This window comes from Phalacrocorax carbo, chromosome 3 (assembly GCF_963921805.1).
Source record: "Phalacrocorax carbo chromosome 3, bPhaCar2.1, whole genome shotgun sequence".
Lineage (NCBI taxonomy): Eukaryota > Metazoa > Chordata > Aves > Suliformes > Phalacrocoracidae > Phalacrocorax > Phalacrocorax carbo.
Window position 1 is genome coordinate 18,624,381 of NC_087515.1, and position 15,671 is coordinate 18,640,051.

The 15,671-nt window shown below is 45.2% G+C and overlaps 1 protein-coding gene across 3 annotated transcripts in view; it reads right to left on the reverse strand.

Moving 5' to 3' along the window:
* Positions 1 to 15,671, reverse strand: part of LOC104048621 (uncharacterized) — a 60,585-nt gene that overhangs the window by 15,059 nt on the left and 29,855 nt on the right. Inside the window, exon 4 of one of the 3 annotated variants that reach the window (XM_064446046.1) lies at positions 351 to 401. The exons of 1 other annotated variant lie outside the window; for it this stretch is intronic. In XM_064446046.1, coding sequence (XP_064302116.1) covers positions 351 to 401 — 51 coding nt within the window. Of the gene's footprint in view, positions 1 to 350; positions 405 to 15,671 lie in introns of all 3 variants that reach the window. One more of the 3 variants, XM_064446045.1, reaches the window with a different exon arrangement.

Here is a 15,671-nt window from a genome sequence, read left to right on the forward strand (position 1 = left end):
CAAACACCACTTGTTACCTCAGATCAGCACTTCACTTGGTCAAGAAGGATGCAAGTGACAGCCTGTAGGACAGCTATGCACAACTGCATGAGCTCATAGCAGGGGATGTAAACTTTCAGTTCGAGGAAGCTTTGAACCCATAGTCTCCAAAATGGAAAAGCTGATGTATTATTAGCCTCGTCAGCACCTAACCTAAATTACAACTACAGTCTATACTCCAGATTAGCAACTTGTTATGCAGCCACAGGAAACCTCCAGAAATAATCTTCTGGGTGTAGATATTCAAAGAGAATCACCACATTTAGATATGTGGAAAGATGAAGGAACAGCACCAGAAAAGGGCAACTTACACGAATTTTAATAACTCTAGTCTTCGCTCCACAATTCTTCTTGAGCAGCATCTTCTGAAAGAGAAGTAGAATCCAGGGATTAGTAGCAGTAGCATGAGGGAACAGAGAGAGGGAGGTTGTAGGGATTCTCTTTTCATCAACATTTAATTAGCAAACAAGATAGACAGATAGTTAAGTGAGATAGGAAAGACTAAGAATTACCAGAGGTAGTCATCAAGTAACCAACCTAATCTGAGACTGTCTCGCCTAACCTGCACAGAGTCCTTTGGCAGTGGCTGATATCGTGGGTTTCAAAAGAAAGTACAAGAAATTCCACAGAGAAAGAGATAAAACAACTGACTAAAACAGTTTGTTTCTTCCTATTTTCTGCCAATTAGTGGTTAGACTCCGTCCTGAAGCAGGTAAATTTATCTTTCTTTTATGAAAAAAAAACCCAGTCTATTTAATGTAAATGTGGATGTTCCCACTATTTAACAGTTATTTTCATTTATAAGTTTATTTATTTAGAATGTTAAAACAAGGTAAAAAGCACCTGCCCACAGTCCTAAATCCCTTTGTCAAATACTGTAAGAGCCATTAAAGTTGTCATAACATATGAACAGCACAATTTAGCAAACAATATACTTAAAACAGCAATTACTCTGTGTAACTACAGAAATAAACAGGCAAGTTGCAGCTCTCCCAGTTCTGAGGCAGCACTTTGAAAGTTGGCAAGTAAATAAAATCATTCTTTCCCCTAAAAATTTTAAAAAACTGCTCAGTGACAAAACAAGGCTTCAAGAGAGAACAATTTTTCTGTTAAAAAAATACTTCAACTACATTTTTCGTAGTGAAAAACTTGGTTGTGGAAGCATGTCAGGAAGAAACTTCTCTATCAGCTCTTGAAAGAATAGCTTTTCCTGTCTCCTTGCTGTTTTCTAACCTTTTCCAGTTGGAAAACTGTGTGAAGTGTGGGAAAACACTCCCCCCTGCTTTAACAAAATAACTGAAGTGTTTTTCAGATTAAATTCTTAACACAGAAGACCTGTGGAAAGACATCCCACCTTTTTACCAATATGGACAGTAAATAGTGAAGACCTTTCTACTTCTTTTGTTTGTAGTTTTCCCACTTTTTTCCAGCAGAAGATAAAAACAACACGGTTAAGGGAGCCTTGGAAACTCAAAATGCTTAAAAAACCCCTAAAGTATATAAACAGCCCCCAAAACATCAGAAGAAAAAACTCCCAAACTGAAAACAATGCTCAGGTGAAAGTATATATTTTTCCAGTAGAAAGTACTGCTGGGGGCATGGTGGGGAGAAGTCCCACTCCTCTATCACCTTCTATCATTCCACACCCCACGAGCATGTCTCTGCAGTGCCAATCCACACAGCTGCCCAAAGCTTGGAGAGGGGGTTGGAGGCCCACCCACCCACCATTTCTAAGTGCACCAGTCTCTTGGACCTAAAACCCAGCCCTCAGCACACTTACAGCCCACTTACATGCCTGGAAAAGAGACGGGCACTGCAGCAAGTCTTGAAATTTGTACGTGGGTAGTTCCAGGCCTGAGGAAAGTCCATTTCACTGTCCAAGCATGCACGGGGGAGAGGAGAGGTGCTGCAAGGATTTTGAGCTTTTTCTCTTAATCTTTTTGCAGGTGAATCCTAATGCTGCCTTTGTTATTCAAAAGGACTCCACAGGAGCCATGCCTGATGCCTCTGCCCCCAGGTCTGACCTGGCAGCACAGGCTGCTTGTCAGCACAGCACCAAGGTTTCTAGCCTAAAAGGTCTCAAGAGGTTTTTGCACAAAGGTAGAAGGAGACAAAGGAAACAGCTGAACTGAACCAACCTGAGCCTGTGCTGTCCAACGAGGCAAGTAATTCTTCGGGAATTCCTATAAAACAATGTGGGGCTCTGTTCCCAGCCAGGCTGCAAGGCAGTTATTGTAAGGCTGCTTTTTACTGTGAGGTTACTGCCTTTAAGAGACCACCACCACCACACAGTAAAAAAGACTGAGAAACCCCAGGGGTGCATGGAAAGGCAAAGTTGTGGGGTCTTGCAAAGTTTTGGTCTCTCCATAAGCTTTTCTTCTAGACTGCTGTGAAATGTTGGCTGGTGGGGGTAAGGAAGGGTAAGCTAGATATCCCATCAGTGGGCTTGTGGCTTGAGCTAAAATGTGCGAGACAAAGTAGGGTTGAGCAATGAAAGTGAGAATCAGGACTCCAGATTTTGAGCCCCATCTGTTCAGGGAAGAGCGCTGTCACAGTGGAACATACCCTGCCGCATCCCATTTGACTACAATCTGCGTGACTTTGGGGGAGACTCTCAGCTTCTCCAGGCTGCTGTAAAGCTGAGCTTTACAGTGGTACTTGGCTGAACACCCAAAGACAGAGCAAGGCTGTAACACCAAATTCCACAGTGCCTCAGTAGCACCATGGGATCCTCTGCTGAACGGGAGAAGTATCTTTAAACACAACTCTGTCAGCCAGGGAACAAGTACAATACCTTCCAGTACAGCCCAGCATGTCCAATGCCTAGCAAGGTCCCATCCACAGATCTCCCATGACTCTATTGGGGTACAACAGAAGACATTATTTCCCAACTACAAATTAGTAGCGGCAGCAAGACCTTAGGTTTACGCATCCTGGCCTTCTATTAAAGCACATAGGGAGGAACAACAGAGACAGCAATTACAAGAAGACAACAAAGACTGACTGAAAAGTTCAAACTAGCTTGTGGGTAGATGGACAACCAGCCAGACTCTACCAAGAGGAATTCAAGTGCTCAGCTGTATCCCAAATCCTACGCTTCTGGCAGAACACAGAGGTGCTTTTAGCAATGCTCTTGTGATAAGCTTTAATCTTATGAGGACCTTACCACTATTTGAACTATTGGTATGGTTCAAAGAGGTTGCATTGTTCAGCAAGAGCAGGATGCTCTACATAACAATTTTATTTAGTTAATAGTGATTCCTGATGTGCCTCTTGGTGAACTTAGTAAACTGAAAACATGATGTCCCCTCATCTGCAGGCTGTGAAACTGAAGTATAAACCTCAGAAGAGCAAGCTCTTTGGAACTGCTGGGTTTTCCTACTTCCACTTAGACTGAAAGTGCAGCAAGACCACTTGTGCTGCACTCTTCCAGCTTCACTGCAAGGATCCAAGATCATCATAAGAAACAAAACAGAGGGGGGGAATGAGAGAACAAGCCAGCCACATGATCCTGCAGCTGAGAATGCATAAATAGAACAACATTTGATAACTGGCCTTCTATTTAATCAAATTGCTTCCACCTCACTTGCAACCACAGGTTCTCTGCACCCACCACAATTAAGCCATGCTTTACAATAAAAATAAGTCAAGCATCTTTGTGTGGTTTTCCATCCCTCAGTTTTCCTTCTCCTTGCCAAACTGAGTGCAGACTTTCATACGGGGAAGCTAAAATGCAGTGCTGCCTAGCAACAGCCAGGGACTTTCCACAGCAGCCTCTCCTCATCCTCCCTCTGGAGACCTCCACGTCACAAGCCGGCCACGAGATGCAGCAACGCATTAACTCCTATTTACATAGATACAAGACAGAGCTGAAATAACATTTATTTGGCTACAAGACTCAAAGTAGCCTAAAGCCAGGGGGAGTGGCCTATAAGAAAGGTGACATGTTAAGTTTAGTAACCCCAGGATTATTCCTAACTACTAGCCCAATCTGGAAGTGCAGTTTTATTTCCTTGAGTTATTTTTTGGGAGCTATGACAAGAGCAGAGATTTGCCAAAGGTCATGGAGAACATTAGTAGCAGAGCTGAGAATTAGCCATAGGGTTTGGTTTCTGAGACTCTTCCACCTGCAGAAAAGGAAATAGAAGAAAAAGAGGCAGCGTCTGTGCTTAGCCTCCCTATTTCAATTAAAAAGTCCCTCCTGTTGGTCTCTGCCAGAACTGTTGGCATCAGAGCTGAAACCTACAGCTTGGGAGTACTATTATTTGCACAAAGGAAAACTATCTTATGATCTACTGTGGCTTCTACTTAGGAGGACATGACTAAGGAGATGTGGAAAGTCTTTTTGAAGGCACAAGAGTTACGTCTAACTGTAAAAACAAGGCTGAATTGGAACATTTTAGGGTTAAACTCCCAGGAAAGAGCAGAATTAGTTCAGCCTAAGAACCACCCCACCAATTTCACCTTCTGTTATACAAATACTCCCTGTACATAATCCAGTGATTCTCTCCATCCTGGACCTGGATTCACAAGAAAGTTGCAGGGGCTAGAAATGATCAGAAATGATCACTTAAAGGGTTACATATTTACTGAATGACATGCAGTAATGAACCCCTGAACTGGCACACGCAGCTTTGCTGCACATCACTGCCACATTAAAATACCACACTAAGAGCAGAGATGAACCATCACCCCTGCTTCTCTCAGAGCACAGCTCTCTAGTCCAGCCTTGCTTCACGAGACATCTCCGATTAAACAGTACTGGCTCCAAGTCCTCTAACACAGGCTTGAACAGTTCTGAACTAACACAGACAGTTAGTGGTACACATATGTATTTGCTTATACATACAAGCTACTGTATCCAGAATTATTGTAATCAAACTGCATTGTCCAGATGATTGTAATATATATTAACAAACAAAATATAGGTATTCTTAATGGAGGGTCATTCTAGGAATAGTGAAATCCTCAAGAAAGATTAATTTATGTCCACTAATGCAGTTGGAAAAATAAGTATTTAACACTCTGGCAATGAACAGTTTAAAGGCAGGCATCACAGCTTAAGTTTCAAATATTTAAGAGTTTGTTCAAACCCTTAACTCAGTGCACAATGCAAAATATCAGCTTGTATATTAATAAACAACTTTCATCTTACATCTGCTTTTTATATGCACATTTGTTTTTAGAATGGTTTCATTTTCACTACCTCCACAGGACAAAGCAACAGCTCTTTTGTCTACTGGTGGTTTTTTTTAAAGTATTATATTATTTATTTTATTTTACTATCTAATTGTAGTTTTAAACTTAAGGGCCTGTCTAGATTTGGCTGCAGTTTAACCACTACCATTGTTTTCAAATCAGTTTAGTCTATTTCATGCAAGACAGCACAGGAACTCTCAGTTCAACTCATCATTTAAGTTACAATAAATCAGCACACTTCATCAAATGCTACATGCTGATATCAATCAGCTTGTTACAACTCAAGAATTTTGCAGGAATTTTCAGTTGTTCAGTGAAAAAGATTACAAAATTTTAAGGCTCTGTATTCAGTAACTGTGCGGTAAATTGACTCAGAGACCAGACTTTTAGAAGACCATCAAGCAGATCACAAGTTTGCCTGCCATTAGTTTTGCTGAGGACTCTCGACAGAAGGGCTTTAACTGAAAGTATGGACGTATCTGTCACTTGTTGACATCTTAAAGCTCTTGACAGGATACAAAGCTTTAAGCAGACGTAGTTTTAAGAAAAAGTCTCCTCAGCTCCAAAACTTGTTTTCCTTCCATGCTGTTAACTCTACCAGCCGGTTTCCCAGTTGTCCAGAGTTTTCCAGGAACGAGGCAGACCAAGCTTGAAGAGACTTATGATGTTTTGTTTGTTCAGAAAAAAAGAACCAAATGAAGAAACATTACAATGTGACAAGAAACTGGACTCTAAATCATAGCAGAAGGCTGACGTGAAGGGAGAAACCATGCCCAGTGATGCGATGGCCATAAAGAGAAAAAAATGACAGCAAGAAAGCGAAGAAGCTCCGCGGCCCAATGAAGCAGAGTGGAAGGGGCCTTAATAGGATGCTTCTTGTGACAGGGAGGTGAAGCAGACACCAGTGCAGAAGCAACACCAATGTGTGAGCTCCAGCCCAACACCACTCCTGGTGCATGTACTGAATGGCTGGGGGAACACAGCCCCACAGCTCCTCTGTCCTGGGAAGAGATTTGAGAGCAAGGAGCCTGCCTGACCTCCTTCCCTACAAGCCCCCAGAGCCAGATTTGGGCCAGGAGGAGCAGCCTTCCCCACCAGCCAGCTGCCAAACAAAGCCTGCCCCCTGCCCCACCCTGCTCAGGCAGGGAGAGCCTGCGGAGGGTTAAGGCGCAGGGCAGGGGCGCAGCTGCAGCGCAGTGGGCAGATGAGGTCAGGGCACTGCACAAAGTGGCTATTGTGCAGTATGCTGCGGCTGCAGGCTTCTGCTTGACCGAGTCCCACCTCTGTCCCACGGCGTGGCACAGGGCAGACAGCCCAGGGGGCCGCAGGGGCAGGAGGCCCACAGCTGCTGGCCACCAGAGAGCAGGGAGACATGCGTGCAGGCGAACCAGCAGCAGCCTCATGTTACCGAGCAAGTGGGGGATTTCAGCAGGGCCCTTTTTACAGCACAGGCTGAATCAAAAAGGAAGGGATCAGCTGCCCCCAAAGGCAGTGCTCCCACAAGCCAGGGATAAAAACCCCGCAAGGCCCCAGGCAGTGCTCAGCAGCGAGGCTGAAGCTTTCGGTGCCTTCCCAGCCCAACAGCTCCAGGCTAAAACACAATTGCCCAGTGCCCTCTGCTTTTGCAAACATCTCCCACCCAGGCAAGGGGTGCTCTGTGCCCACGCAGCAGGGCATGGGGTTGCTGGGCCATGGCTCCTGTCCTTTCACCAACCCAGCGATGGGTACTCTGCAAGGGGCAAAGCCGGGTCTGCCCTCCTGATGCATTTAGGAGGTTAACAAGCAAAAAAAAACCCACCACAAACAAAAACACCACACTTTTAAAGCTATTCTGTAGGTTGATTTTGGATTGGGTTTTTAAATTCCTTGGCACTGAGCAGTGCTGCTAGGGCACAGGCATCACCTCTTAGTCTGCAGTACAAAAACTGTAAGGAAAAAGAGTAGGTCACAGTCTCCTCCTCACTGCTGTAAAGCTGAAGCAACTCCAGCTGACCTTATGTCCCCAGCCAGGCTCAGGCTCTCAGGCACACATTACTTTAATCAGCAGAGAAACAAGGGAGCCAGCCCTTCCCAAACACCTGAGACTACTCTGCATTTGCCTTGCTCCACGCAGCCCTCAGCCAGGGATGCCCCCACTGTCTGGGGCCAGGGGTGTGAGGCCACTATGTGGCACATCCATGTGCCAGCCACAGATACAGGCTCCCTGAGGACACCCTGCAGCACAGCACCAGGAGGGCTGTATTTCAGTCACAGCCTTAAAAGTCACAATTATCATCTGACACAGTCTGCAGACTGCTCCACCAGAAGTTAAACAGTCTCACAGTACTTTAAAATACAGGCTAATTCAAGTGGTTTGGCCAACAGACCCCTACTACAAAAACAAACCCCAGCATCTGAAGACTGTAAGCTGTGGTGATACTGTGGAATATCCTGAAAAGCCTCTGAACTCTTACAGTGATTTTATTCTATATTCAGTTGAATTAATCCTTAATACTTTTTGTTGTCCTCAGTCTGTCTGAAACCCCTGCAAAATACCAACACATTTGGTCTCTCAACACTGTCATAAAGGTCTCCCATCTCTGTCAGGCAGGGAAGCCCCAGTTTTCCAGGCAATATCTATGCCAGCAAGAGCCATGAATCCACAGCCTCTGTTTAATGTGAACACTGACCACTTAGCACCTCTGAACAGGGCAGCAGAGGACATGCCGATTCTTAAGTGATCACTGAGAATAAATTCAAATTAAGAAACAGACACGGCCTTACAAAAAAGTATACTGCAGGGAATTGCCTGGGATCACACACTCCAATGGCGGACCATGAAAACCACAACAAAAGTTCTGTGGTCACCAAAATCCCCTCTAACATGATGTCATTAGTCACCTCATTTTGTGTACACCTGGGAGGGGCTCAGCTGTCACTGCTGACGAGAAACAGGTGGGAGCCTACAACAAAAAAATGGCCCTGAACTACAGGTGAGTTACCTGGCAGAGTAAGTCAATCCCACAAGTGACTGCTCTCTAAACAAGCACAAGCCAGTTGCATCTCAATCCAGAAGGTGATTACTGCAGAGTGGCACCAGGCTGGTGTGCCTGGCTGATACCTGCTACAAGAGTGGGAGCCAGCAAGCATCTGAATTCCCACTACTCTGGAGGCTGAGAGCAGACAAAATTATTCAAATTACAGGCTGCTTTTTGAAGTCCTCCCCAGGTATCACACTAGAGCCACAGCTAATGCAGACACAGCTACCTCCTTACACAGTTATGGTCTAAGCAGACTCCCTGCCTCTCTATAGGTGACTGATTTTCTACTGCTCTTCTGTCATCTTTGTGGTCTCCAGATATGCTCTGGATCTGTACAGAAGCCCCAACCCTCTAGGTACAGATAAAACAGACTAGATTTGCCCTGGCACTTTTACCACTAGCCCTTTGATTTGAATTTGGGGATGAAGGAAATGAACACTCTGTATGGAGCATCTCTGGCTCAGCAGCCGCTTCCCCTGCTGGTCTGGCAGAGTCTGAGTCTGCTGATCTGCAGGGTACATCAGATGGTTCATCTATTCACTCCTCGCCAGCCCCAAATCTCTTGCTGAGTTTTCTTTGAGGTCTGGAAAAAATGCAAAGCTCCATTTGCGCAGGAAACAGACCTGACCAAAAACTCCAGCACCTGTGGAGTAACAAAAATATAAAGAAGGGGCAGGATTCATTAATTCCCTATCACTCATCTGCACATGTCAAAGCTACAAAAGTTCAAATGCTGCTCTTGCCCCTCCTGCTCACTAGAGCCTGGGAAGGGAGGAGGGGTGTGAAGGGACAGGGGGGTCTAGTTTCACAGCTGGCAGGCATGGTAGCAGCTCCTGAGAAAAAGCTTACAAGGCTTTTAATTCATGGTTGCCAACGTGACTGTTTCCTCCCTTCATTCCTGGCCTTGGCTCCAAAGCTGTCCACAGGGAACATCCAGTCTAGTCTAACATATCATCTGATGTCTCTATAGTTTGTCTCACTTCTGCAGTCCCAGCTTGCAACTGTTAAATGAAGCCTCGGCTTGGACGTGACTCCAAAGCCCTCTCTCCCCATGGACTTTTGCCATAGGCAGAGCTAGGGCAGAAGGCACGCTGCCTCCTGCGGCTTTATCCTGTTCCTGTCAGCTCTGCTGCTGCAGCACATGGGAGATGGCAGTGCTGGGGGCTTGAAACAAGCAGCCCCAGATGCTTCCACCATTTCCTGTTTAAATGTGGTCCCCAAGCACACCAAGAAGGGGTTAAGATGTTAGCACAAGTCAAGCAATAGAGTTTCCTCTAAGCAGAGAGACAGAGAGGGCTCTGAAAGTCACACAGCTGTATACCCTGGGAAAGAAGAAAAAACATTAAAATCGGTGAAAGCTACAGACTCTTGTCAGCTGTGATGTTACAGGGACACAGAGAAGAGAATCCACTGATGGCTGCTCCAAACCCAGAGGACACAGGCACTACCAGAGTGTGCGCCAGATTACCTTTACACCATTCTCAGCTAATTAAAAAAAAACTACAAGAGACTCCCAAAGGCTCTGTGCAAGCCACAGGGCCTCATGTGTACCAGCCAGACAGCAAACAGCCTAGGCATCCGGGATACCAGATTTCCCAAAGAGTACACACTTGCACAAGTTCATCCCGGCAGAGGAAGTGATAGCTGTATGCATGGAAGGCAAAAGAAAAAAGCTCGAAATTGTTTCAAGTCTAGATTTTAAGTCAGTTTCTTCACATTTTTTGAGCTAACATGAATGTTTTAGATGGTGATATCAAGTGTTTAAGGTTAAAGGTATAAATTCTTGGCCCTGAATGCGTGTTTGTCAGCCCCAAAACCTGCCCTAGATACAGTTAGCACAAGGGACTTCTCAGGAGGTCTAAGAACTGTACTGTATCTAATCCACCACAGAATGTGCCCAATGGAGATCAGTGGGCTTGTCTGGGGAGAACCTGAAATCAGCAGATTCTTAGCCAGAGGGTTGGTCTTAGTGGAGCTTCTCAAATGTAGGGCAACATGGGGGATACTCATTGCACTAAATCAGGAAAGGATTTTTCAGTGGCCAGGAAAGCAGGCATGACCTATTCTTCACAATGGAAACCTCAAAAGATGACTCTGAATCACCTCTCACCCTCTCTCCAGCTGAGTGCAAAGGTTGTTACCCCATGGGAACCCTTGCCTTGGGTTCAGCCAGTACCACTGGGAGCACTCACAAAGGCAACTTTAGGCAGAAAACACACAAGATCACATCTTCAGATGAGAACCTGGATTTGTGGACTGTGGAGAAACTTTGAAAATGCCAAATGCAGACTGCATAAACAGCTCTGGGAAGCCAAAACAAGCCCATCACACACACAAACAAACATCCAGAGCCATGGGGCTTGCATGGGCTCAAGAGTCTGAACACAGGGCACAGAGCCCCACTCCGTCTCCTCCCAAGACACACACGTACATATCATGTCTGCGCAGCCCTGCAGCATATTTCAGCATCATCTCCTTTCACATGACTGTGCTCATGGAAACAAATGGGATTTCACAAACAGGCACATGAAAATAATTTTACATAAACAAGTACTATATTAGAAATGAGTTTTAATCATCTTCTGACCTGCAAAAAGATCATTTTTGTCTTCAAATAGACATCCATGACATGGGAATAGTAGAACATTAATAACCACAGACAGAAATTATGACATTCAAGGGGAGATCATGCTTGACCAACCTGATAGTGTTCTATGATGGCCTGACTGGCTGGGTCGACGAAGGGAGAGCAGTGGATGTTGTCTGTCTTGACTTCAGTAAGGCATTCAACACTGTCTCCCATAACCTCCTCCCAGGCAAGCTAAGGAAGTGTGGGTTGGATGAGTGGACAGTGAGGTGGACAGAGAACTGGCTCAACAACAGAACTCAGAGGGTCATGATCAATGGAGCAGAGTCTGGATGGAGGCCTGTCACTAGTGGTGTTCCCCAGGGGTCTGTGCTGGGTCCAGTCCTGTTCAACATATTCATTGATGACCTGGATGATGGGATAGAGTGTGACCTCAGCAAGTTCACTGATGATACCAAGCTGAGAGGAGTGGCTGATATGCCAGAAGGCTGTGCTGCCATCCAATGAGACCTGGACAGGCTGGAGAGCTGGGCTGAGGGGAACCTCATGAAATTCAACAAGAGCAAGTGTAAGGTCCTGCACCTGAGAGGAACAACCCCATGTACCAGTACAGGCTGGGGGCTGAACTACTGGAAACCAGCTCTGTTGAGAAGGACCTGGGAGTGCTGGTGGACAAGTTGACCATGAGCCAGCAATGTGCCCTTGTGGCCAAGGCGGCCAATGGTATCCTGGGGTGCATTAGAAGGAGTGTGGCCAGCAGATCAAGAGAGGTTGTCCTCCCCCTCTACTCTGCCCTGGTGAGACCACATTTGGAGTACTGTGTCCAGTTTTGGGCCCCCCACTTTAAGAAGGACACAGAACTACTCGAGCAAGTCCAGCAGAGAGCTTCCAAGATAATCAGGGACTGGAGCATCTCCCTTACAAGGAAAGACTGAGAGTCTTGGGTTTGTTTAGTCTGGAGAGGAGAAGGCTGAAGGGGACCTCATCATTGCCTATAAATATCTAAAGGGTGGGTGTCAGGATGATGGGACTAGGCTCTTTTCAGTAGTGCCCAATGACAGGACAAGGGGCAATGGGCTCAAGCTGGAACACAGGAAGTTCCACCTCAATATGAGAATAAACTTCTTTCCTGTGAGGGTGACAGAGCAGTGGAACAGGCTGCCCAGGGAGGTTGCGGAGCCTCCTTCCCTGGAGACATTCAACACCCACCTGGACGTGTTCCTGTGCCCCCTGTGCTAGGTGTGCCTGCTCAAGCAGGGGGGTTGGACAAGATGATCTCCAGAGGTCCCTTCCAACCCCTACAATTCTGTGATAACCCAACTGTTCCCACATTCCCCACCCTACCACCTACTTGTCCCCCTGCTCCCCCACTCCGCTGAACTTCACGTACATATTAGTGACTAGGAAACATGCTTGAGTGGCTGGCTAGCTAATAGGATAAAAGCCTCTTACTCCAGGGAGCTAATCCATTTACACAGCACATAACTAACCACTGTGCTGGGAGGATGTTCTTCCAAGCCCACACGCAGCAGTGCCTGCCCACACCTGCCCTGTGGCACAATGCTACACAGCACATGGGGCCTGGGGTGGTGTTTGTGGGTTGAAGCTCAGAACTTATGATGGGGTTTGACCTACCAACTTTGAAAGGGCTGGCCTAGGCCTGTACCCATGTGAATTGCTTGTGAGGATTTCAGAGCTAGTATCCCCCACCTGGTGCTTTGTCCTTCCTCTTAAGCGGGTATCTGGTTCCCTTCAGCACTGGTGGTTAGCACTCGTGATTCTGATACCGTTTTTCATCCCCCTTGTCACATCCTCATGGTTCTGCATGGTGTGAGATGGCACAGAAGCTGGTCCAGGGAAGCCTCCTGGACGTGAGAACAAATACAACCAGTTTGGCAAACAGTGCTTTTCCCTGGACACTTCAATGCACTGAACTTCAGCATCTCCACTTGCCCATGGGTGCCAGCACAGGACATTACTCCCACCAACTTTTTGAACTTCCCCTATGCAAGAGCAGTGATGTGCCAGCTCAGAGCCAGAGGCAGGCCACAACCCTTCTAAACAGGTGTCAGCAGGCCATAGCAACCCTTAGAGCTGTGCACATAGAATTAGTTGGAGAACTGCTGACCTCACATATGCTACTCCATTATCTGTATCAAGATCCGCTTTCCAACTAGTCAGAAATAAACCTTTAACTCAATAGCTTGTAAGATCATATCAGAGCCTGTATAACACATGCCAGTGCTCATAATACACGCATCAGTTTTAACACAGAAATAATTTCTGTTTCCTTTTTTCGGTTCAGGATTTTGGCCCATCTCATGCTTACGGAATGGTCACATCCTAGGATCAAGAGGTGGCTCATTCACCTACCAGACTGGAGAAGGGCAAAAGTTCAGATCATCTCATTAAAAGAAGAAAGAGCAGAGTACAAAGACCTGAATGTCTCAAGGCCAAGTTCATTAAGATCCTCCGTGCAGAGACAGGTTGATAATAAAAGCAAAAATTTATACTACATTTATATAAATAGTTTTGAGGGTGTTTGAGTGATGTGGATGGTTGCATGTGGAAAGCAAATGAACCAGTGTCTCAACTCAGTACAGTTTTATAGAGTGGACCAAGCAACATAGGCAAGTCACACAGCTGCAGCAGTAGCTACTGCTGCTTTTTACTCTTAACTCCACCAGCAGCTACATACATCATGAGATAGCAACCTGATTTCTTCAGTGTCTGTGGTTTACATTTCACTTATCTCTAGGGTCTTTCCATAGGCTGTTTAGCATAACTGCCCATAGTAAAAGGGTCTGCAAAATTCAGATGGAAAGAATTAGCACATCAAAAATGCCTTTCACACTTTTGTAGCAGTCATACTTGAAAAGAACATTAGGTATATGATGAAAGAAAAGTACAAGAGTACTAAAAAGATGTCACACTAGAAGTCTCTCTGCTCAAAAAAAAAAATTTTCCAAGATCACCACTTCCACTGCTCATTATTACATTCTTTTAACAACACTTAGAAAGTAACAGAGATGGCCATGTTATTCAGAGGATGACAGGAAATTATATTAAGTTGAAAACAAGTTAAGAGCTTGATTTGATAGCACATCAAATTCAGAACTACAGTGAAAAAACACATATCATGAACTCACTGTGCTCTTTCAATCAGAGCTCTGAACAAAGCATCACAGCTTGTTTCAAGACTTATGTTAAGGTACACTCAACATACAGTCTTACCTAGCCGGGTACACCACGTTCTTATGTGAGGCTTGTCTTTCCTGCACATATAGAAAACAATAGCAGTAACAGATTTCCCGAACAAACCCAGGGCATTCCTTGACCTATGGTGGTTTCCCCAACTGCAAGCAACATCGCCTGTAACATAACAAGAAATGGGTTTACAGCAGTAACAAAAACAGTCATCTGACTGGCTCCATTTTAAGGATATTTCTACTTATACTAGAAACTGCAGAGATCCACTAGCTTTGCAATTTGGAAAATTATTTGTTAAACTGGTCCTTGTTTCTTAATGGCATTATGCCCACATACCATCACACCAAAGCCTACAGGAGTGTCTGACGAGCCTCTGAAGGGATACACAAGATGTGGAGACTTTAGGAACTCCCTAGGTAGGCAAAAGACTTATCTATGCTGTCAAAAATGAGCATGCTTACAATAAGACTGCAAAGTAACTTACAAAGCAATTCAGGGTTTCATCTTTTGTATAACTGCTCAACCCATTTTTTTCCATAATCAAATGCATGAAGGTGAAATTATAGCTTGAAAGGATATGCCAGGATTTTAAGACACATGCACATTTTTAGAATTAAAAATATATTTTGCCCTAGCTTAGACATGACCACAGACTTCTCATTTACATTAGGTTCCTAACACCCTAGTGGATCCTCAGTTTTGCAAATTCATTCCTATGGAAATTGCTTTGCATGAGCAAGCGACATCCAACAGGAGATTGAAAAGATTATTTCCAATGAGGAAAACCAGCAAACTCTGTAGGGTTTCTCTTAAGTATCTTCATTTGTGCTTTTCTTCAATTTACCTGTGGCCCCCAAGCCACCTATGCTTTTGAAACATTTAATTTAGAAAAAAATGTAATTATGTTTTTAGGTTGGAGAAGGAAGACTCATCTGAATTTTCGGTCATCATCTCCTCAAAACCAATTGCAAACCAACAAGTGTGTATCTAGGAACACAGCTCTAGAGAAGTGCAGGGAGTATTAGAAATGAATCCACTCTGGTTTAGCTCCATTTCCATGAGAAGTAGATGCCTCTATTGAGTACCTCCTGTGAGATGAGCTGTGGACTAATGCCCAAAACTCCCACTGACATCAACAGGCTGAAAGAAAGCGCAAGCAGAGCCCAGCAGTGCAGTTCTCATGTAAGCCAACAATGGAGAGGCTATTCAGAGCTAAGGCAGAAAATCAGAGCTAAACCCCAGCCCATATCAAGGACAGCTGTGTTGTTGACAGTCACACTGGTTATTCCACCATGCCAAAGCTTGTCTCAAAGACTATTTCCTAGAGTGTTTACCCTAGTCACGGGCTTGGCCTTAAAAGCTCAGCCAGCTTCTGCCCATTGAGCAGTAATGGCTGCTGCATTTTTAAGTCTCAGATGAGCTCTGGGACAAGTTGCTTGCTTTCAGTCTGTGGTGGTTAAAACTGGAGCATGAAAGCCTAGCATTAATAGTTAATCTGCACCATCACATGACCTCTGTGTTTCCAAACCCACACTACCACTTCCCTCCTTTCTCACTTACAGACACTGCCCTGCAGGGAGACCACAGGGTGTAAAGCACACCTGTGTCACCCCTCA